Below are 18,775 nucleotides of genomic sequence, written 5' to 3' on the forward strand. Positions count from 1 at the left end.
AGCTACCATTTGTGCTTCTAGAAAAGGGATGTCTCTTTTATTTCCTTAGCAATTGAGTGATGGATGACTAAGAGAAAGGGGCGGCTACATCTATAATTTATTTGCTTCACCAACCTCCTTCTTTACACGGTATCTTTGCAATATCCGAAGTAGGAAACTCAAGATCTATATTTTGGGTGAACAAGGCTTAGACACCAGCAATTAAGAGGTGGTAAAGTATTTTCAGTGATCATGGCTCGATTTAGGCACCAAGAAGCCTCCTCTTCCACTTCTTCTCCTTCTCCATGCTGTTATGACGTGTTCTTGAGTTTCAGAGGCGAAGACACTCGAAAGAATTTTACCGACCATCTCTATACAGCTTGTGTGGAGAAAGGCTTTAACACGTTCCGGGATGATGAAGAACTTGAGAGAGGAGTAGATATTAAGCCGGAATTGAAGAAAGCCATCCAACAGTCACGTAGTTCTGTCATTGTATTTTCAAAAGACTACTCGTCGTCCAGATGGTGCCTTGACGAGCTTGTCTTCATCCTTGGGCAGAAGAGGATCTCGGAACACGTAGTTTTACCTGTCTTCTATGACGTTGATCCTTCCCACGTGAGGAACCAGACAGGATGTGTTGCAGAAGCATTTGCTAGGCACGAAGAAAATCAGCTATCAACGAACAAGGTCAAACAATGGCGGGCAGCACTGAGAGAAGTTGCAGATCTATCCGGGATGGTCTTACAAAACCACGCTGATGGGTAACTTCATTCAAACTAGCTGTTCATTTCTTATTTAAATTCAAGCCATGCACTTTGATGATGTTAAGTTCAATTCACTAGTCCTGTCCTGTAGGGTTTAACTTTTAGATATATAATTTGAAGCTTTTCTTATTTAAAAAATTCATCAACTCTGCGCACATAATTATTTTCACACACACATATTACACTAGTGGTTAAAATTTCTAATGAATATCATGTGTTAATTAATATCAGTATAATTCTTTCAGTTTTCGTCCCATTGTTTCAGCATATCTGATAACTTTGGCTTGTTATTTGCACGAGAGTTTGTAATTTAACTGTTTGAAATCATGCATGAAATGTTAATTAATTAAACATGATTTATTTTTCAATCTTGTTGCAATTGATAGGTACGAATCAAAGTTTATCATGCAAATTATTAAAGTGATTGACAACAAACTCAGTCGCACGCCCTTTGCTATCGCACCCTACCCGATTGGAATTGATTCTCGAGTTGAAACTATTAATTCATGGTTACAGGATGGATCAACCGATGTTGGAATACTTTTAATTAATGGAGTTGGGGGAATTGGAAAGACAACCCTTGCCAAATTTGCTTACAACGTAAACTTTAGGAGATTTGAACGAAGTTGTTTTCTTGAAGATGTCAGGGAAATTTCAAACCAACCCAATGGTTTAGTTCACCTACAGATACAATTCCTTCACCACATTATGAGTGGAAGAGAAGTGAAAATACATAGTGTCAATGAGGGAGTAAAAAAGATTAGAGATGCCATAATCTCTAAAACAGTTCTTCTTGTTCTTGATGATGTTGATCATATGGACCAGATAGATGCAATATTTTTTATGCAAGATTGGTTTTGCCCTGGAAGTAAAATCATGATAACAACTAGGTGTGCGGGATTATTAAGGGGTCATCAAGTAGCTAAAAGCAAAGTTTATGATGTTGAAACTTTGGATGTGGATGAATCATTACAACTCTTCAGCTGGCATGCGTTTGGCCAGGACCACCCAATTGAAGGTTACATTAGTCTGTCGAAAAGGGTAGAAGATCAATGTGGAGGACTCCCGTTAGCTCTTCAAGTTTTGGGTTCATCACTATCAGGACAACGTATAGATGTTTGGGAAAGTACATTGGAGAAATTAAAAACTATTCCAGACAATCAAATCATCAAAAAACTCAGAATAAGCTACGACGCTTTACAGGATAACCCTGATGACCAAAATTTATTCCTCCATATTGCATGTTTTTTTGTTGGACAAGGGAAAGATTATGTTGTTAGAATACTGGATGGATGTAATTTCTTCACAATTGTTGGCATTGAAAATCTTGTGAATAGATGTTTGGTAACAATTGATGATGAAAACAACGTGAAGATGCATCAAATGATTTGGGACATGGGAAGAGAAATTGTTCGGCTAGAATCAAAGGCACCTGGAAAACGTAGTAGATTATGGCGTGATAAGGATTCTTTTGATGTATTAAAGGAAAAGAGTGTAAGAAAGATTCTTCTCTCAAGATGCGATTTTTCTTGCACATGCATATATCCTTGCTGGTTACTTATCCAACTGTTTTTTTTTTCAGGGTACAGAAACAATTGAAGGTCTTGCCTTGAACATGCGTATGCTCTCGGTAAACACTCCTTCAGGCAATACGAATGAGGTGGTCTTGGAAACTAACGCATTTTCAAGGATGTCCAAACTAGAACTACTTCAGCTTTGTCATGTACGACTCAATGGATGTTATGAGGAATTTCCAAAAGGATTAAGATGGTTGTGTTGGCTTGAATTTCCATCGAAATCATTACCTAGTGAAATTCCTTTGGAGTGCTTGGTTTATCTTGAAATGCATCATAGTAACTTGAGACAAGTCTTTAACCGGAAAAAAAACTTGAGACAAGTTTTAAAGAAGGGAAGAAAGGTATCCTATCCTTGGTGGGAATAAATGCATCATACTCCATGCTTATCCATTTTCTTTTGTTAATCTTATGTTTAATTTTGCATTTGTCAGATTTAACTTCACACAATCTTTCATTTTGTTTTTCCACAGCACCTTCCCTCGTTGAAGACCCTTGATCTAAGTCATTCTCTTAGCCTCACTGAAATCGGTAACTTCTCACTGGCCCCCAATTTAGAAAGACTGATTCTTAAAGATTGTGCGAGCTTGGTTGATGTTCATGAATCCATTGGAAACCTAAAGAGACTCAATTACTTGAATATGAAAGATTGCAAAAAGATTAGGAAACTTCCAAAGAATTTATTTATGCTAAAATCAGTTGATACACTTATTGTATCTGGATGCTCAAGTCTAAATGAGTTTCCGAAGGAGCTGAGGAACATGGAATCTCTTAAAGTGCTAAAGGTAACTCAAGTTCTGACCACCACTGGAAACGTCAAATCATGCCTGAGGAGAAATCCAGAAACTTTTTGGGCTTCTTTACCAAGTAGTTTAACACAATTAAAGCTCAAGAGCTGCAATCTTTCTGATGAGGCTTTTCCCAAAGATATTGGTAACCTACCCTCATTAGAACTATTAGATCTAAGCGACAATCCAATCTCTGGCCTACCAGATTGCATCCGAGGTGTTACACGACTTGATCAACTTCTTTTTTCAAATTGCAAGAGGCTCAAAACGCTTGTAGGGCTACCAAGGGCAAGATATTTTGGTGTGTTTGATTGTGCATTGTTGGAAAAAGTAACATTTCAATCAAGTTTGTTTGGATTCACACCGTTTGAAGTGCTTAGCATTAGTAACCCGAACTTAGTTGAGATTGAATACATGTACAAGTTAGAACCCCTTGGAAATTGTGATGTAGAAATGCTCGATCTTTTGGGTTTGTCCAAGTACTTGGAATCCATGGAAACCGTTTTGATGATCTTCCCATGTAGGATCACAGTGGAGTTGCGCCGTGCAGTTGAGAGTACGAAGCTGGATTGGATCAGAAGGTATCCCATCCAGGTGCTTCTCTTTCTCTCTCTCGTATACATACATACATATATATATATATCTATATAGACACACATAGACACACACACACAACAATATCACAAGGAAGATGCTATTTGACTAATACTGGCTTACATATCTATATATAGGGACTTTATGAATCTGGTATATTCAGCACATTTCTTCCTGGGAATGTGGTGCCAGGCCACTTCAGCTATACAAGTAGAAAGTCTTGGTCAATATCTTTTAGTGTGCCTTCTTCTACTTCTACTTCTACTTTCAGGATTCGAGGCTTGAATGTCTTCTCTATATATACATGTTCTGGTAGTGGTTCTTATGCTGGTTACAGTTGTGAGATAATTAGTCCAATAATAATCAAAGTTAGCAACAAAAGCACGGGAATGAAGTGGATCTATGACCCATCATGCTTCGGCATTCCAGATCCTGGAGAAGACATGATATTCTTAAGCCATTGGAAGATGGGGAATCAATTATTGAAAGGTGGCGACCAAGTCACAGTTTCCATGTTCATGAGATCTGTCTTTCAGCTGAAGGAGTGGGGCGCCCAGCTTGTGCACGAGCAAGATCAAGAGACTATCAGGATGATAAGGACCCAACATGACGACGATGACAATGATGATGATGAGTGTCCAGTTTGTTTTCCATGTGTCATTTTTGGACGTTCGCCAGAATTCGAGGTGATGTCAAGAACATACTTCCTGTCGCACGGACCACAATCAAGGAGAGCACTGACGTTTACTCGTTGGAGGGATTCGGTTTTGTTTAATGACATATTTGGGGACTCTGATCAACAAGGTGGGCATGCATTTCTCTCATTTATATTCATTCAACACAAGTTTTATTGTGTTTGTTTATGTTGAGCGAATCCACGTTCGTATATCTATCGAAAGTTCTCCTCTCTTCTATGTCGACTAATCTTCTGCCAACTGCATTTTCAACAGAGGAACAAGCACTGCCGCTTGCAACAACGAGGGACGCCGGGAACAATAGATACTTTGTGTTTTCCATGTTGGCGGTAGATGTCCTGTACGACAATGTAGTTTTACGCAGTTGCCTTTTTGGAACTCAGTCGTGAGAGAAGAGGCCATAAGCTATCCATGAATTTGTTGTAGTTGAGTTCTGTCGCCTTTGGGATTCTTTTTCCTCTGCCAGGTTCTCAATCCCACTTTCTTTTTCCTTGCGCTATGATGAGCTTATTTTCTGGTGTAATTTGGTATAAAAAGAAGGAAAATGAAAGAAAAACATATGGAACCAAAAGGACAAAAAGAACGAGGTTCATATGCATGACTGACAAGGTATCAAAGTTCATATGCATGACAAAAAAATTATATGATTTAACATGCCTTGTACTACCTGACTGGGGATTTGGCGTCCATTAAGGAAGAGGTGCTAGATACCTTGAGCTTATACCCTGGAAGCACATGCACGTAAATCGAGAAAAAACTTGTCATGGTCCTCTCAAATGGAAACGCTTCCTTCTCCGGCACCATGAAGCTCTCAAAAGAGCTCATCATCAGAGACATTCCGTGTGTCAAATTCTTCGGTTGAAGAAACGTCTCCATGCTCAAACAAATCCTGGCCTAATTATTTTGTTGTACATGTACATTCACTAAAAGTTCTTCTAATTGTGGGGCTAATTCATTTTTTATGTAAAAAAAATGTCTTATATAGCATTAACAACATTATGCTTAAGGTGGAAGAGGGGAAAAAAATATAAATGGGGGGCAATAGCTTATACTTGGCCTTTACTGGAACTGCCAGTGTTGTGAAGTTGGAGAATAACTTGTATATAATGGGATAACACTATTTTGATATTTCGAACCAATTACGTTTTGTCACGCATTATAAGAATTTCACGTGACGGATATAATTGAATACGGGATATGTAAATTTTTATCGTAAAGTTTGGCTCTTTTTATGACAAAACAGTTAACTTTTGTGCTTCCTCGGGTTCAATCCATTACTTTGACTTGAGTAACAAATACTTTTTTATTAGAGCACAATTACATTTCTGTAAATGCCTTTGTAACCTTTTTTTTTTTTTTTTTTTTTTAAATCGTATTTAAAATGGAAAATATAAAAACAACAATTCAACACAAAGATGAGATGACACCCATTTCCTACATAAAGATTGGGCCCACAGCTATTAAATAATTTCGTACACTGCCACCGTCATCAACCCTCGCCAACATCAGATGACGCCCCAAAAAATCGGGTTTCATCCTTAATCTCCGTCATTGCGGCTAATTTTGAAGGGGAATGCTCCGTTCCTCAAGCATGAGGAGCAGGAGCTCCTCCCTATAGCTCCTCCATGTTTTTTTACTTGTGCTTGACTTTTTATCCATACACAACGTAATATCAAACACTTTTCCATTATCAGAACAAAGAATTCAAATAAGCAAAGAGTTTTATTTTATTTAGTGTCTAGTGATTAACTCAAAGTTTTTTTTTTTCTTTTTCCCTTTCTGTTGATAGGTTGTCAACTTGCCGTTCAACCTGAGGTGCTTTGTGCTGTTTCAACCTCCGGGCCTTAACTTGTTCGACGTAATGTCCCAGAGAGATTGTTTTTTATTCGGCCTGACTCCCTAACACCTTTGAGGTATGTTTGTTCAAACTCTAGATGCGTAGTGTGGTGCAGTACATGTTTGTGGCGGGAAATTACATGAACTCAAATTATATGTTTATAAAGGATCAAAGTGTGTTTCAAGTTGATCATGATATTTTAATTTTTAAGTACCTTGTGGTGTGCTTACTTGGGTGGTGTGATTCAAGGTTTAACAGGTCAACTTTAGAAAGCATAAATCACTTCAAATAGAAGCAAAAAAGAGAAGTTTTATGTTTAAGAAGACGTGGGCGATTCCTAATAACTATCTTTAATAACTATTTATGGCTAAAACCTAAATTTACTTTATATTATCTAATGATATATTTTTTTTGTAGTCCTTTATATATCTCGTGCATTGAAAATGGTATCACCAAAAAGGTAAATTTAAAATGTCAATTAATAAACTTCATTTTTAATTTTTATCGCCTTTGATTTTCATATTGCCAAATGCAAAGGAAGAAAAAGACAGCTCTTTGTTTAACTTATCACTAAGATAGGCAAAACTGGCCACTCCACGACCACTCTTACCAGCTACCATTTGTGCTTTTGTCTTTTATTTTCCTTTGCAGTTGTGTGATTTATGACTAATAGAAACAAGCGGTAACACTGTCCTTCATTTATTTGCTTGACCAAGACATTCACCACCTCCTTTACACGGTATCTTGGCCATATATGAAGTAGTAACTCAAGAGGTAGCCTTAAATTCCACTCAGACTCAGAGACACCAAGCAATTAAAAAATGATTTACTATTTTCTGTGATCATGGCTCGATTTAGGGAACAAGAAGCCTCCTCTTCCAGTTCTTCTCCCTCTCGATGTTGTTGTCATGTGTTCTTGAGTTTCAGAGGCAAAGACACTCGAAGGGCTTTTACCGACCATCTCTACACAGCCTTTGTGGAGAAAGGCTGTCCCACATTCCGGAATGAAGAAGAACTTGAGAGAGGAGAAGATATTAAGCCAGCATTTGAGAAAGCCATCCAATAGTCACGAAGTTCTGTCATTGTATTTTCAAAAGACTACCCGTCTTCCAGATGGTACCTTGACGAGCTTGTCTTGATCCTCAAACAGAAGAGAAGAGGATCTCAGACCATGTAGTCTTACCAGTCTTCTACAACGTTGATCCTTCCCACATGAGGCACCAAACAGGAAGTGTTGGAGAAGCATTTGCTAGGCATGAAGAAAATCAGCAACCACCAAACAAGGTCAAACAATGGAGGGCAGCACTAAGAGAAGTTGCAGATCTAGCAGGGATGGTCTTACAAAACCAAGCGAATGGGTAACTTCATTCCAACTATTCCATTTTTTATTCAATTTATTTTTTTTATAACTTGAATTAGATATTATAATTCATCAACTCTGCTGATATTCCTGTGTCTCCAAAATACTGAATACGTCTAAAAGGACTAAAGAGTAGTATACTTCTATCATTATGATGGAAGAATGAAAGGCTAATTAATAATTCAAAGTTGAATTTAAAAAACTTCTACAACATATATAATTAAGTCAAGGTGCCTGATACGATGACAATCACTTTAAATGAGATCAAAAGCAAATTATAGTTCAATGATCCCTAGTCATTAGATTCCCCATTTACACACATTGTATTACACTATCAGTTAAATTTTCAATAGTATGTGCTATTTTTCTATCCCCAATATCATATATTGATAATCCCATTGTTCCTAGTACATTATTTGAAAACTTTGATATGTTATTTGCATGAGACTTTGTAATTTAATTATTTGATATCATGACATGTTATAAATGTTACTTATTTTTCAATTTGATTGCAATTCTTAGGTACGAGTCAAAGTTTGTCAAGCAAATTGTTAAAGTGGTTGACGAAAAACTAAGTCGCATGCACACACCCTTTATAGTTGCATCCTACCCGATTGGAATTGATTCTCGAGTCAAATATATTAATTCATGGTTAAATGATGGATCAGCTGATGATGGTATAATTTTAGTTAATGGGATTGGCGGAATTGGAAAGACTACCATTGTGAAATTTGTTTATAATTTAGACTTAGAAAATTTGAAGGAAGTTGTTTCCTTGAAGATGTCAGAGAAACTTCAAGACAACCCAATCGTTTAGTGCAACTACAACTTCAATTTCTTTATCATATTTTAAGTGGAAGAGAAGTGAAAATACATAGTGTTAGTGAGGGAATAAATAAGATTAGAGATGCCATAATCTCTAAAAGAGTTCTTCTTGTTCTCGATGATGTGGATGATATGCACCAAATAAAATCAATATTTCGGATGCTAGATTGGTTTTAACCACATAGTAAAATAATCATAACAACTAGGTATGCAGGGTTGCTAAGGGATCATGAACTCTCTACTTGCAAAGTTTACAACGTTGAAACTCTGAAAGCCAATGAATCACTGGAACTCTTCAGTTGGCATGCTTTTGGACAAGCCCATCCATGTGAAGATTACATGAAACTTTTAGAGATGATAGCAGACGGATGCAAAGGACTTCCATTAGCTCTTCAAGTTTTAGGATCTTCTCAATTTGGACGAACTATAGATGTATGGAAAAGTGCACTAGAGAAATTAAAAGCTATTCCAAATAATGAAATCCTCCAAAGACTCAGAATAAGCTACAACACTGTACAGGATAACCCCCATGACCAAAATTTATTCCTTCACTTGCATGCTTCTTTGTCAGAAAGAGAAAAGATTATATTGTTAGAGTACTAGATGGATGTGATTTCTTCACAATTGTTGGCATTGAAAATCTTCTGGATAGATGCTTGGTAACAGTTGATGAAAATCAGAAGGAGAGTATGCATCAAATGATCTGTGACATGGGAAGAGAAATTGTTCACCTAGAATCAAAGGAGCCTGAGAAGTGTAGTAGATTATGGAATGATACGGATTCCTTCAATGTATTGAGAGAAAAGAGTGTACGAATCATTCTCTTCTTATGTATATGCATGCATTTTTTCCTTTTGGGGCCTATATATATTGCTGCTTGCTTATCCAAATTTATCCAAATGTGGTCTTTCTTACCACTGGAAAGGTCAAACCACGCATAGGGAGAAATCCAGAAAGTTTGTGGTCTTTCTTACCACGTTGTTTAGCACATTTAAACATCAGGAGTTGCAGTCTTTCTGATGAGGCTTTTCCCAAGGATTTTGGTCACCTACACTCATTAGAATTCTTAGGCCTAAGCAAAAATCCAATTCGTGGCCTACCACATTGCGTCCGAGGTCTTAGGGGGCTTGTTCGACTCGTTATTACCCAGTGCTATAGTCTCCAAACACTTGAAGGGCTACTAAGAGTAAAAAATTTCGCTGTGGTTGATTGCAGTTTGTTGGAAAGAATAACATTTCAATCAAGTTTGTGTGTACCTATAGAATTTCTTAGCATGCAAAACCCCAAGCTAGTTGAGATTGAATACTTGTACAAGTTTGTACCCATTGCAAGATGTGATGCAGAAACTATCAAACTTTTGGGTTTATGCAACTTGAAATTCAAGGGAATTACCATTCGAATGTTATTCCCAAGCAGGAATAGCATATTTGATGAGGTCTATAAGTATCACATCCAGGTGATTCTCTCTCTCTCTCTCTCTCTCTCTCTCATATATATATCACATGCAACATAAGATTTGACCAATGTTTTGATTTCTATGGCATGCGTATATTCGGTACTATATGAATATGGTATAATCAGCACTTTTCTTCCTGTGAATGTGGTGCCAGGACAATTCAGCCATAAAAATAGAGGCTCTTGTTCAATATCTTTTACTATGCCTTGTTCTAACCTCAGGATTCGAGGCTTGAATATCTTCTCTGTATATACAGTCAATGATGGTGATTTAGATCCTGGTTATAGTTGTGACAAAATTAGTCCAATAGTCACCAAAGTCCATAATAAGAGCACGGGAATGAAGTGGATCTATGACCCGTCCTTAATCGGCTTTCCAGATTTAGGAGAAGACATGATATTCTTAAGCCATTGGAGTTTGGGGAATGAACTGAAAGGTGGTGACCAAGTCATAGTTTCAATGTTCATGAGATCTTTGTTTCAAGTAACTGAGTGGGGCATCCAGCGTGTACACGAGCAACACCAAGATCAAGAGAAGATGATGATTATGATTGCCCAACAAGAAGACAACGCAGTTCCTTCTTTTCTGTCTATTGTTTTTGGACGTTTGCCAGAATTTGAGATGATACCAAGAACATACTCTCTCCAATGGACCATTATCAAGGAGAACATTGACATTTGGGCATTGGAGGGAGTCGGATTTGTTTGATGACATATTTGGGGATGGGGACTCACACTACTCTGATGAAGAAACAGGTGTGTGTGTGTGTGTGTGTGTGTGTGTGTGTGTGTGTCTCTCTCTCTCTCTCTCTCTCTCTCATTTATATGCAATTTAGATCCACATTCATATCAAAAGTTTTGCTCTGATCCACGTTCTGGCTCTGGCATTAATTTTCATTTTGATGAACAGACAAACAAGTGCTGCAACAAGGTGTCCAGAACAAAATCCAAAAGGTTGAACCACAAAGTAGGCTGCGCACGTATCATGTCCTGTTCATGTTACGTGTCCTCTACGACAATACACTACTGGCAAGTTGTGCAACTTAGGATTATAGGCATGTATGATTGGGTTTTTTATGTTGTGTTTATCCTTGAACGCAAGAGTACATGTAGTTACCAGTCTTATAGGGTAACTACACCTGAGAAAGCGGACAGCAAGTGTCAAAGGAGGGAGGCATTTGCTCGACATGAAGAAAATCATCAATCAAGGTCAGACAATCTGTTGGAGAATACAATACAAATACAATTTTGGAATATCATTGAAAGATGAGTTTCAATCTTGCTTTTTTTTCTTTATGGTCGTTTTCAATCTTGCTTCTCGTTAAAATATGAGCGAAAAACAATATTTGGTATACATATATGTTAACGCCTTTGTGAAACCCACAGAACCCATTTCCTGTAAATATTTTACACTAAAAAGTCATACATTTGACCAAGCCCTCCCTCGGCAGGGCCCAACGCAACGCATGGCGCCAATCGAAACTGCAATGTCGAAACCAAGGCAAAAAGTTGCCCCGCGCACAATATGGCTTGGGCGCCAATTGAAATTGCAAAGTTTAAAACCAAGGCAAAAAGCTGCCCGCCCAAAGTTTAAAACCACCATATGGGGATTTCACATCGAGAACATATAGATTTTTCCTTTTCAAATTCAACCAAAAACCAATTTGAACCAACCAATTGTTACTTTAAAACCTAATTACATGCAAACGAAGACATTGATTCAAGTAACATAAGGGCAAATGCAATGCCCCAAACCAATTTCATCAACCTAGGGGCATTGTTTCAAACACCATTAGGGCACAAAGATCTAACATCATTTACACGCCCAACTCCAGCACATGGACATTGGAACAAAATTCACGTTACACAAACCATCATTAAGTACAACATGGGACTTCATTTCAAATTTGAGATCACAATATTCCAGGTATAATCCATGCCAGCGCAGAATTCAGATCATATAAACCATAGTATTTCGTTGAAAGAACTGATAGTGAATTACATATCTACTAAGCTGAAACCCTAAAACTAAACACTAGACATCGAAAAACTACATATCCAGAACAGAGCAGAACCCACCACACTTCAAGAACTTGTAAACTTGGTCACCGCCTTGGTCCCCTCAGACACCGCGTGCTTAGCGAGCTCACCAGGAAGCACAAGCCTCACAGCAGTCTGGATCTCCCGAGAAGTAATGGTCGGCTTCTTGTTGTACCTTGCAAGCCTGGAAGACTCCTGGGCGAGCTTCTCAAAGATGTCGTTGATGAAGCTGTTCATGATGCCCATGGCCTTGCTGGAGATCCCAATATCAGGGTGAACCTGCTTCAGCACCTTGAAGATATAGATCTTGTAGGTCTCTACGCTCTTCTTCGATCTCTTTTTCTTCTTATCTCCGGCGGCGGCTCCGGCTTCCTTGGGTAGCTTCTTGCCGGCCTTGGGCTTCTTCTCGGCCGGGGCTTTCTCAGCCACAGTCGACTTCTTCTCCTCCGCTGGCTTCTTCTCGGCGGGCTTCTTCTCAGCTTTGGGCGCCATTGGAGTTGTGAGAGAAAAGTTAGGGTTTGGGAATTTGGGAGTTTTCGAAACGAAAGGTATGCGATTCGATTAGAGAGAACAGGAGATTAGATCTTTGCGTGAGAATCAAAGTGGTGGGATGGATTTTATATAGGTGAGAGTAGGCTTCTGTCATTGGTTAATTGAGGCTTCACGCGGATCGGTGATGTGGTTATTGTTATTGGCCGTGGGATTTGGGTTTCGTACAGTTCCCGAATCGACGATTGAGATGTGTTGAATTCTTTAAGCGGATTGGGGATGGATCGCTGAGTTGGCGTGCGAAGGGGCCGTGGATCATTTTTGCGTGAAGTAAGTAATGGATGGTTAAGATGATGTAATTTATTCGGTGCGGGTCGATTCCGCCTCCGGTTAGTTCTCATGTACATTGAAGTCTCACGTAATCTCTTACATAGTTCTCATTTGGCCCATGGGGCATCTCCAATCATGAAAAATGGGCTAAACTTAAATTTCCTTCAATTATTTTACGAATTCTTACCCATCTCATATTTTCTTGTCTCAATCATATTATGAACCTTTGTACATCTCTTTTTATATCAACTTTATTGGATTCCCTCATCTTTTCATATTTTCATTAAATTATGATAAGACATGTAGGTTATTTCGTTTTGTCATCTTTTCATTATTTCATGCGCGGGAATCTTTGTTTACCTTACTTCTTATCCCTTTGTATCTTATTTTGATTTCCTCTCATCTTCCTTTTCAACCTCATCCCCTTGTTTATTTAACAAGAGTTATTATATCCAACCAAACACACAATTTCCTTCAGTCTTCATAGATTGAAGATTGATGCCAATTGCCTCATATTCATAGATACACACCCCCCCCCTCCCTTCTTTAGGGTTTTGGTGCCATATTCAACAACAAAGAAATGAAAACAAATGAAAGTGAGAAATGTTAAGAAATTGAACTAGGTGGATTATTTAACCAAATGATTGTTATTTATAGATTTTGAATGAGTTTAGGGGTTGGATATGATTTAGATTAAGGCTTTTTATCCTCAAATGGTCCATGAGGTTTGCGAAATTGTCACATTTCATGTCCTTAAGGTTTTTGTGTGATAATAATGGTCCTTAAGGTTGCTATCTCTGCATCAATTTGGTTTCTCCCGTTAGTTTCCGTCAAATTTTCAATTAAGTTGCTGACATGACACATATGTGGAATCCACACGTCCAATGATATAGAGCCATGTGGCGTTAAACAAAAATTAAACTAAAAATCCATTAAAACAAATTTTAAAACAAAATAAAGTTTTTTTTTTTTGGGTGTGGAAAAACTCTAGTAGGTATGAGGTTTTATCACAAAAAGTTTCGATGTTATTAGAAGTGGAACCACTTATTTGGTAGTTTATTTAGTCAAGTTTACGATGTGAAACTTTATATTTTTCAACATGCCCCCTCATATGGGACCACCACATAGTGAGCCATACATGGAGCCAAGTCCACATCAAAGTTAATCATCTGGGTCTATGTGCATCGGAAGATTTATATCTTATAGTTTGAGTCGGAGTCAATCGGGTTGATGGCAATACCCAATCAAGATGTGGCCGGTTTGGGTCAAGTCTAGGGCTTGTTTGGGAGTGCTTTTGGAGCAGCGAAAAGCGTTCCTAAATGGGTGAAAGCGCTTATGTCTTTTAAAAATGGTGTTTGGCAAAAATTGCAAAAACGCTTTGGGTGAGATCAAAAAGCACTTGGAGTGGTTTTGGAATGAGCACTTGAGAGGTGATTCTTCCTAAAAGCGTTGCAGGACAAAAACACAGGAAGCGCTTGGCTCCATTTAATGAAACTTTTAAAATGCCAAAAATACCCATATTTAAATTTTTTTAAATGCCAAAATACTACCTTTTTTTTATATAAAAAAAAATTATAAAGAGCTGTTTGTGTGCATCGTTTGGCAGCCATGGATGATCGTTTTTAACATTCACTCGTTTGTTAACTATGTTTCAACTTTCATGGTCTTGTTGGATGTTGGTTTCAGCTCAACTAGTTTTGCTTTCCATAAATTCAGACGTTGATGATGTATGCTATCAAAGTGCTATTTCCTTGTAATTCATGTAGAAGGGTGGGGTGATAAGCCGACTTTTTTGCCTTCCTACTTCAAGTCTCTGTTGTGACCAAAGTTGCTGTGTAATCTTGAACCAATTTTTGACTAAATATAAAGTACTATTACATGTACAACTTCTTGTCTTTTCCTTCATCTTTAACATTTTGATTGATTTTGTAAATTTTTAGAGTTTGGATGAAGATGAAAAACTATTGAGCATAGGTTGCAAATTATGATATGAATTCACCAATAATATTTGCAAGAGCAATTTCCATTTACAAACCGACGGAATCTGTAATTATCCCTGATAACAATTTCTCTGTTGTAGGTCTGCGATATTAGTTTCATGACTGAATGACAATCCCTACAAATCTACAGATTATTAACTACACAGATAGGAGTTCTTGGGGGGTTGTTTAAAAGACCAAAAGCAACAACCAATCTTTCACTATGATGAGATGATGTTTCTACTAGGTCCTGTTTTTGCAATCTACCCTTTATTTCATCCAACATAGCATATATTTCAGCAGATTGAGGGTTTGAGAAATCCCAAGCTGTAAATTCATGAACAACTCCATTTTGTTCTATTAGACTACATCCTGGTTGCTTCCTCACTCTTAGTTCATGCAACTTCTTTCTTGCCCAGCTCACATCATCCCACCTACCGGCTTTTGCATATATATTTGAAATAAGAGCATAAGCAACATCATTTAGAGGGTCTATCTTTATGAGCTGTTGAAATACTTTTTCTGCTAATTCTATATTCTGATGGCTTCCACATGCTCTCAACAAGGAACTCCATATAGAGATATCTGGTTTGATAGGCATGCTTTCAATAAACTTCACTGCCTGGTCTAAGTGTCCGGCTCGACCTAGGAGATCAACCATACACCCATGGTGCTAGATCTTAGGAACAATACTGTAGACACTACCATATAGAGATATCTGGTTTTTATTTCCTATGTTTATTATAATGTTTTGGAATTCTTTAAATTTTTTTTAAAGTACTTTTAAAAACACTTTTACTGTGTTTGCCAAACACTTAACAAAATATCAAAACGCTTTTATGTAGTGTAAAAACACTTTTAAATGTGACATCTAAACGACAAACTGCTTCTTTGTAGAATCACTTATATCATAAGCGCTTTGGGAATAAGCACTCCCAAACGAGCCCTAAGTCTATATCAGGGCTCTACTTTGATACCATGTTAAATTTCAGAGAGACAGGTATGCTGCCCACTACAAGCAACATTAATATTGTCTCCAACTTAACAACCTATAAAGCCCAGTAAATGTAGGGTTTTATCACAAAAGATCTCGGTGTTATTAAGATTAAAATCACTTATGACAAATTGTAGTTTATTTAATCAAGTTTCCGACGTGAGACTTTATATTCTTCAACAATTCTACCTTACACGCAACCCAATGCCCAGCTTCAATTTCATGTTGTTGCTTTGAGTTTGTCACTACCTTCTTCTTGACAAGATCGAGCAAAGGACCAATCATGGTCCTTACACATTTGGGGTGTGAAATGCCGCTACATCATAGAGAAGAAAAGAGGGAAAAAGTGCAGAGGGAGAGATGGTAGACATTTGTTTAATTTGCCATAATAAAAAAAAAATTCAAAGGTAGGAGGGAGTAAGGGAGAACGCATAGGGAAGAGAGAGAGAGTAAAGAGAGGGAGAGAGGGCTACGGGGAGAGAGAATAGATTCAACTAAGGGTCAGTTTGGCATTGTTGTGTTGTGAAAATAATTATTGTCGATTCTTTGTAGAGAAATCATTGTGAGAGAAAGTAGTTTGACGTTTGGTAAACTTTTTTTTTATAAGTGCTGTTTGTACAATAATCAGTGTATGAGTGTTTGGTAAATTTTTTGTGAAAATGCTGTGAGTTGTGTATAATGACTAAAAATGGCATTATTGCTTTCTCCCACAGCAATTTTTAATAATAAGTGATTTTATCATAAGTTATCAAACGGGCTGGACTTCCCAATTTCTTTTTAAAAATAACTTATTACCCCAAATAAGAAATGTTAAACGAGTACTAATGCACTACAACATTTCAATTAACATGCACTGAGAAGAGAAAAGCCCACATATGAGTAATTGAATTTGTCCAAGCAAATTGCGGCTCTTACATAGCATCCACAGAAAGTATCGAAGAGGCATGGTTTGATCGAGTTGGAGGGAAAGCTTGAGACGGAGGGGAGGGGGAGCGGCTAGTTTTTCCAAAAAGAACTTTTGTTTTTATGGATTTTAAGTTTTAAAATATATTTTTTTAATGCCTCGTGGCTTTATATCATTGGATGTGTGGACTCCGTATATGTGTCATATCAATAACTTAACAGCAAAATTTGACGGAAGCTAACGACAATGACCAAATTGATGCATAGATAGTAACTTTAAGGACCATTAATATCTATAAAATAAATAAATAAATAAAGGCGAAATGTGATAATTTCGCAAACCTCATTAACTATTTATAATAAAAAATCTTAGATTAATTAAAATATTTATTTTGACGGTTGGTTTTGTTTTAGTTGAAAACCATATGGAATTGTTCTGGGTCGGATGATGTTATCGTTGGGTTTAATTGCCAAAAGTTTCAGCCCAAACATTAACATTTTACTATTAAATAATTCTAAATTACCAATACGCGGAACTCTATTTACACCAAATTAATCTTTGGACACCCCAACTTTACAACACACCCAAATTCAAAATTCGAAATTTAGACCTTTTTTCTCTGAACACCCATTACAGAGACATAGTAGGCTTCTACTGTTAGATCCCCCGACCCAATTCTCAAAGTAGTTATGGGCTTATCCCGACCCAAGTTCGCTTTATCATGGAAAGGGCCTTTTCGTAAAACAGCATTCATACATTAAGAAGGCTCAAGCTCCTCACTCCACACCACCTCAAAAGCAAAACCCTAGTGCCTCTGGTCTCCCAAGTCATCAGCCAGCCGCCCCATCTGTGCTCGCAGGTAAACCCATTTTCCACCCAACTCTAAAAATGTATGAATTGTTTACAGCTTCCCAATAGCCAAAGCCATGATTTTTGACTCTGAATTTTTGTTTCTTTTATGCACTTGCAGATCTATCAGTTGTTGATTTTGTGTTCAGCTTGCACTAGCAGAAATGGTGCGCGTCAGCGTTTTGAACGACGCTCTGAAGAGCATGTACAACGCCGAGAAGAGGGGGAAGCGACAAGTCATGATCAGGCCATCATCGAAGGTCATCATCAAGTTCCTTTTGGTTATGCAAAAGCACGGTTCGTATTTTCTAAATTCATGGATGTTTTGTGATTGTATGTTTTGTATTGGGTACAATTTGTGTGATGAGATTGTTGGGTTTGAAATTGTTTAGGTTATATTGGCGAGTTTGAGTATGTTGATGACCACAGAGCTGGAAAGATTGTGGTTGAACTCAATGGGAGGCTGAACAAGTGTGGAGTTATCAGTCCTCGATTCGATGTCGGTGTTAAGGAGATCGAAGGCTGGACTGCTAGGCTTCTGCCTTCTAGACAGGTTTGTTTTCCTAACTTCATCGCTATATGTTGGTCTATGAGAGTGTTTGGGGTCATTATGTATGGGTTGCCCAGATAAAACTTTTATCATTTGAATTTGGTGTTGCAAGTGGTTATGAAGCATACCTGTTCTAGTTTTTTGCTCATAAATTGAATAAATATTTGCAGTTTGGATACATTGTGCTGACAACATCTGCTGGTATCATGGATCATGAAGAAGCTAGGAGAAAGAATGTTGGTGGCAAAGTCCTTGGTTTCTTTTATTGAGCAGAGTCTCAAGCACATCGTTAGGATCTTTTGTGAAATTTTGGTTTTATTTAATTTGTTTTGCCAAAAGAAGAGAACCCTTTTTCTTACCAATGCTGGTTTGAAAAGTTTCTTGTACTAGGATATTAGTTCTATGTTTTGTTTTGTTTTGATTGACTGTCATGTTCTTGCAACCGTGAATGTTAAAGTGACTTGGTATTGAGCAGAAATGGTAACTTGGAAAGTTTTGTTCGACCTCTTGTTCCCATGTGTTGAGTAGTTTCATTTGCCCCCAACTTACATGTGACCATTTCTTGTGGTATCGTGAGATTAATTTCATGTTATAGCTTGGTTTATATTAGTAATAGTAACCTACAATTTAAGCTTATATTGAACTGTTTGTATTTGTGTAATGGACAACAGTGTTTTACAGAGCAAGTTTCTTTTGGTTCGGCGTATGTTGATAGCAGAGAGTCCAATAGTGATGAACTGATGCCTAGAACCCTAATATTATTTTTGGT

The 18,775-nt window shown here is 37.6% G+C and overlaps 3 protein-coding genes and 1 pseudogene across 5 annotated transcripts; 3 read left to right on the forward strand and 1 right to left on the reverse strand.

Annotated features, from left to right (window-relative positions):
* Window positions 1-120: 120 nt before the first annotated feature.
* Window positions 121-4,893, forward strand: LOC107881624 (disease resistance protein RPV1-like). The gene is made up of 6 exons (XM_089044901.1): window positions 121-740; window positions 1,130-2,237; window positions 2,326-2,661; window positions 2,791-3,699; window positions 3,837-4,503; window positions 4,650-4,893. The coding sequence occupies exons 1-6, from the start codon at window positions 232-234 to the stop codon at window positions 4,781-4,783; spliced, it is 3,663 nt and encodes a 1,220-aa protein (XP_088901027.1). The 5' UTR covers window positions 121-231; the 3' UTR covers window positions 4,784-4,893.
* Window positions 4,894-5,861: 968 nt separating this feature from the next.
* Window positions 5,862-10,918, forward strand: LOC103322883 (disease resistance protein RPV1-like; annotated as a pseudogene). Its single transcript, XR_016125347.1, has 5 exons — window positions 5,862-6,307; window positions 6,649-7,589; window positions 8,114-9,860; window positions 9,945-10,627; window positions 10,782-10,918. The product of XR_016125347.1 is annotated as a disease resistance protein RPV1-like (transcript).
* Window positions 10,919-11,748: 830 nt separating this feature from the next.
* Window positions 11,749-12,514, reverse strand: LOC103322874 (putative histone H2B.1). The gene has a single exon (XM_008224826.3). The coding sequence runs from the start codon at window positions 12,401-12,403 to the stop codon at window positions 11,957-11,959; it is 447 nt and encodes a 148-aa protein (XP_008223048.1). The 5' UTR covers window positions 12,404-12,514; the 3' UTR covers window positions 11,749-11,956.
* Window positions 12,515-17,316: 4,802 nt separating this feature from the next.
* LOC103322865 (Ribosomal protein S8 family protein) lies at window positions 17,317-18,509 on the forward strand. Of its 2 annotated transcripts, none has more exons than XM_008224814.2 (4): window positions 17,317-17,466; window positions 17,578-17,753; window positions 17,849-18,009; window positions 18,177-18,509. In XM_008224814.2, the coding sequence occupies exons 2-4, from the start codon at window positions 17,621-17,623 to the stop codon at window positions 18,273-18,275; spliced, it is 393 nt and encodes a 130-aa protein (XP_008223036.1). In that variant the 5' UTR covers window positions 17,317-17,466; window positions 17,578-17,620; the 3' UTR covers window positions 18,276-18,509. The 2 variants fall into 2 exon arrangements, with proteins under 2 accessions (XP_008223036.1, XP_088908002.1); XM_089051876.1 differs by having other exon boundaries at window positions 17,356-17,466; window positions 17,606-17,753.
* The last annotated feature ends 266 nt before the right edge of the window (window positions 18,510-18,775 follow it).

Source organism: Prunus mume, linkage group LG1 (assembly GCF_029339155.1).
Source record: "Prunus mume cultivar Tortuosa linkage group LG1, ASM2933915v1, whole genome shotgun sequence".
In the NCBI taxonomy this organism is placed as follows: Eukaryota; Viridiplantae; Streptophyta; class Magnoliopsida; order Rosales; family Rosaceae; genus Prunus; species Prunus mume.

Excerpts from the sequence above, each read along its gene's own strand:
- LOC107881624 (XM_089044901.1), top strand. The coding sequence starts at position 232 with ATGGCTCGATTTAGGCACCAAGAAGCCTCCTCTTCCACTTCTTCTCCT. Across the intron at positions 741-1,129 it reads TTACAAAACCACGCTGATGG|GTACGAATCAAAGTTTATCA; the intron begins GTAACTTCATTC and ends TGCAATTGATAG. Across the intron at positions 2,238-2,325 it reads ATGTATTAAAGGAAAAGAGT|GGTACAGAAACAATTGAAGG; the intron begins GTAAGAAAGATT and ends TTTTTTTTTCAG.
- LOC103322874 (XM_008224826.3), bottom strand. The coding sequence starts at position 12,403 with ATGGCGCCCAAAGCTGAGAAGAAGCCCGCCGAGAAGAAGCCAGCGGAG.
- LOC103322865 (XM_008224814.2), top strand. The coding sequence starts at position 17,621 with ATGGTGCGCGTCAGCGTTTTGAACGACGCTCTGAAGAGCATGTACAAC. Across the intron at positions 17,754-17,848 it reads TTTGGTTATGCAAAAGCACG|GTTATATTGGCGAGTTTGAG; the intron begins GTTCGTATTTTC and ends GAAATTGTTTAG. Across the intron at positions 18,010-18,176 it reads GGCTTCTGCCTTCTAGACAG|TTTGGATACATTGTGCTGAC; the intron begins GTTTGTTTTCCT and ends AAATATTTGCAG.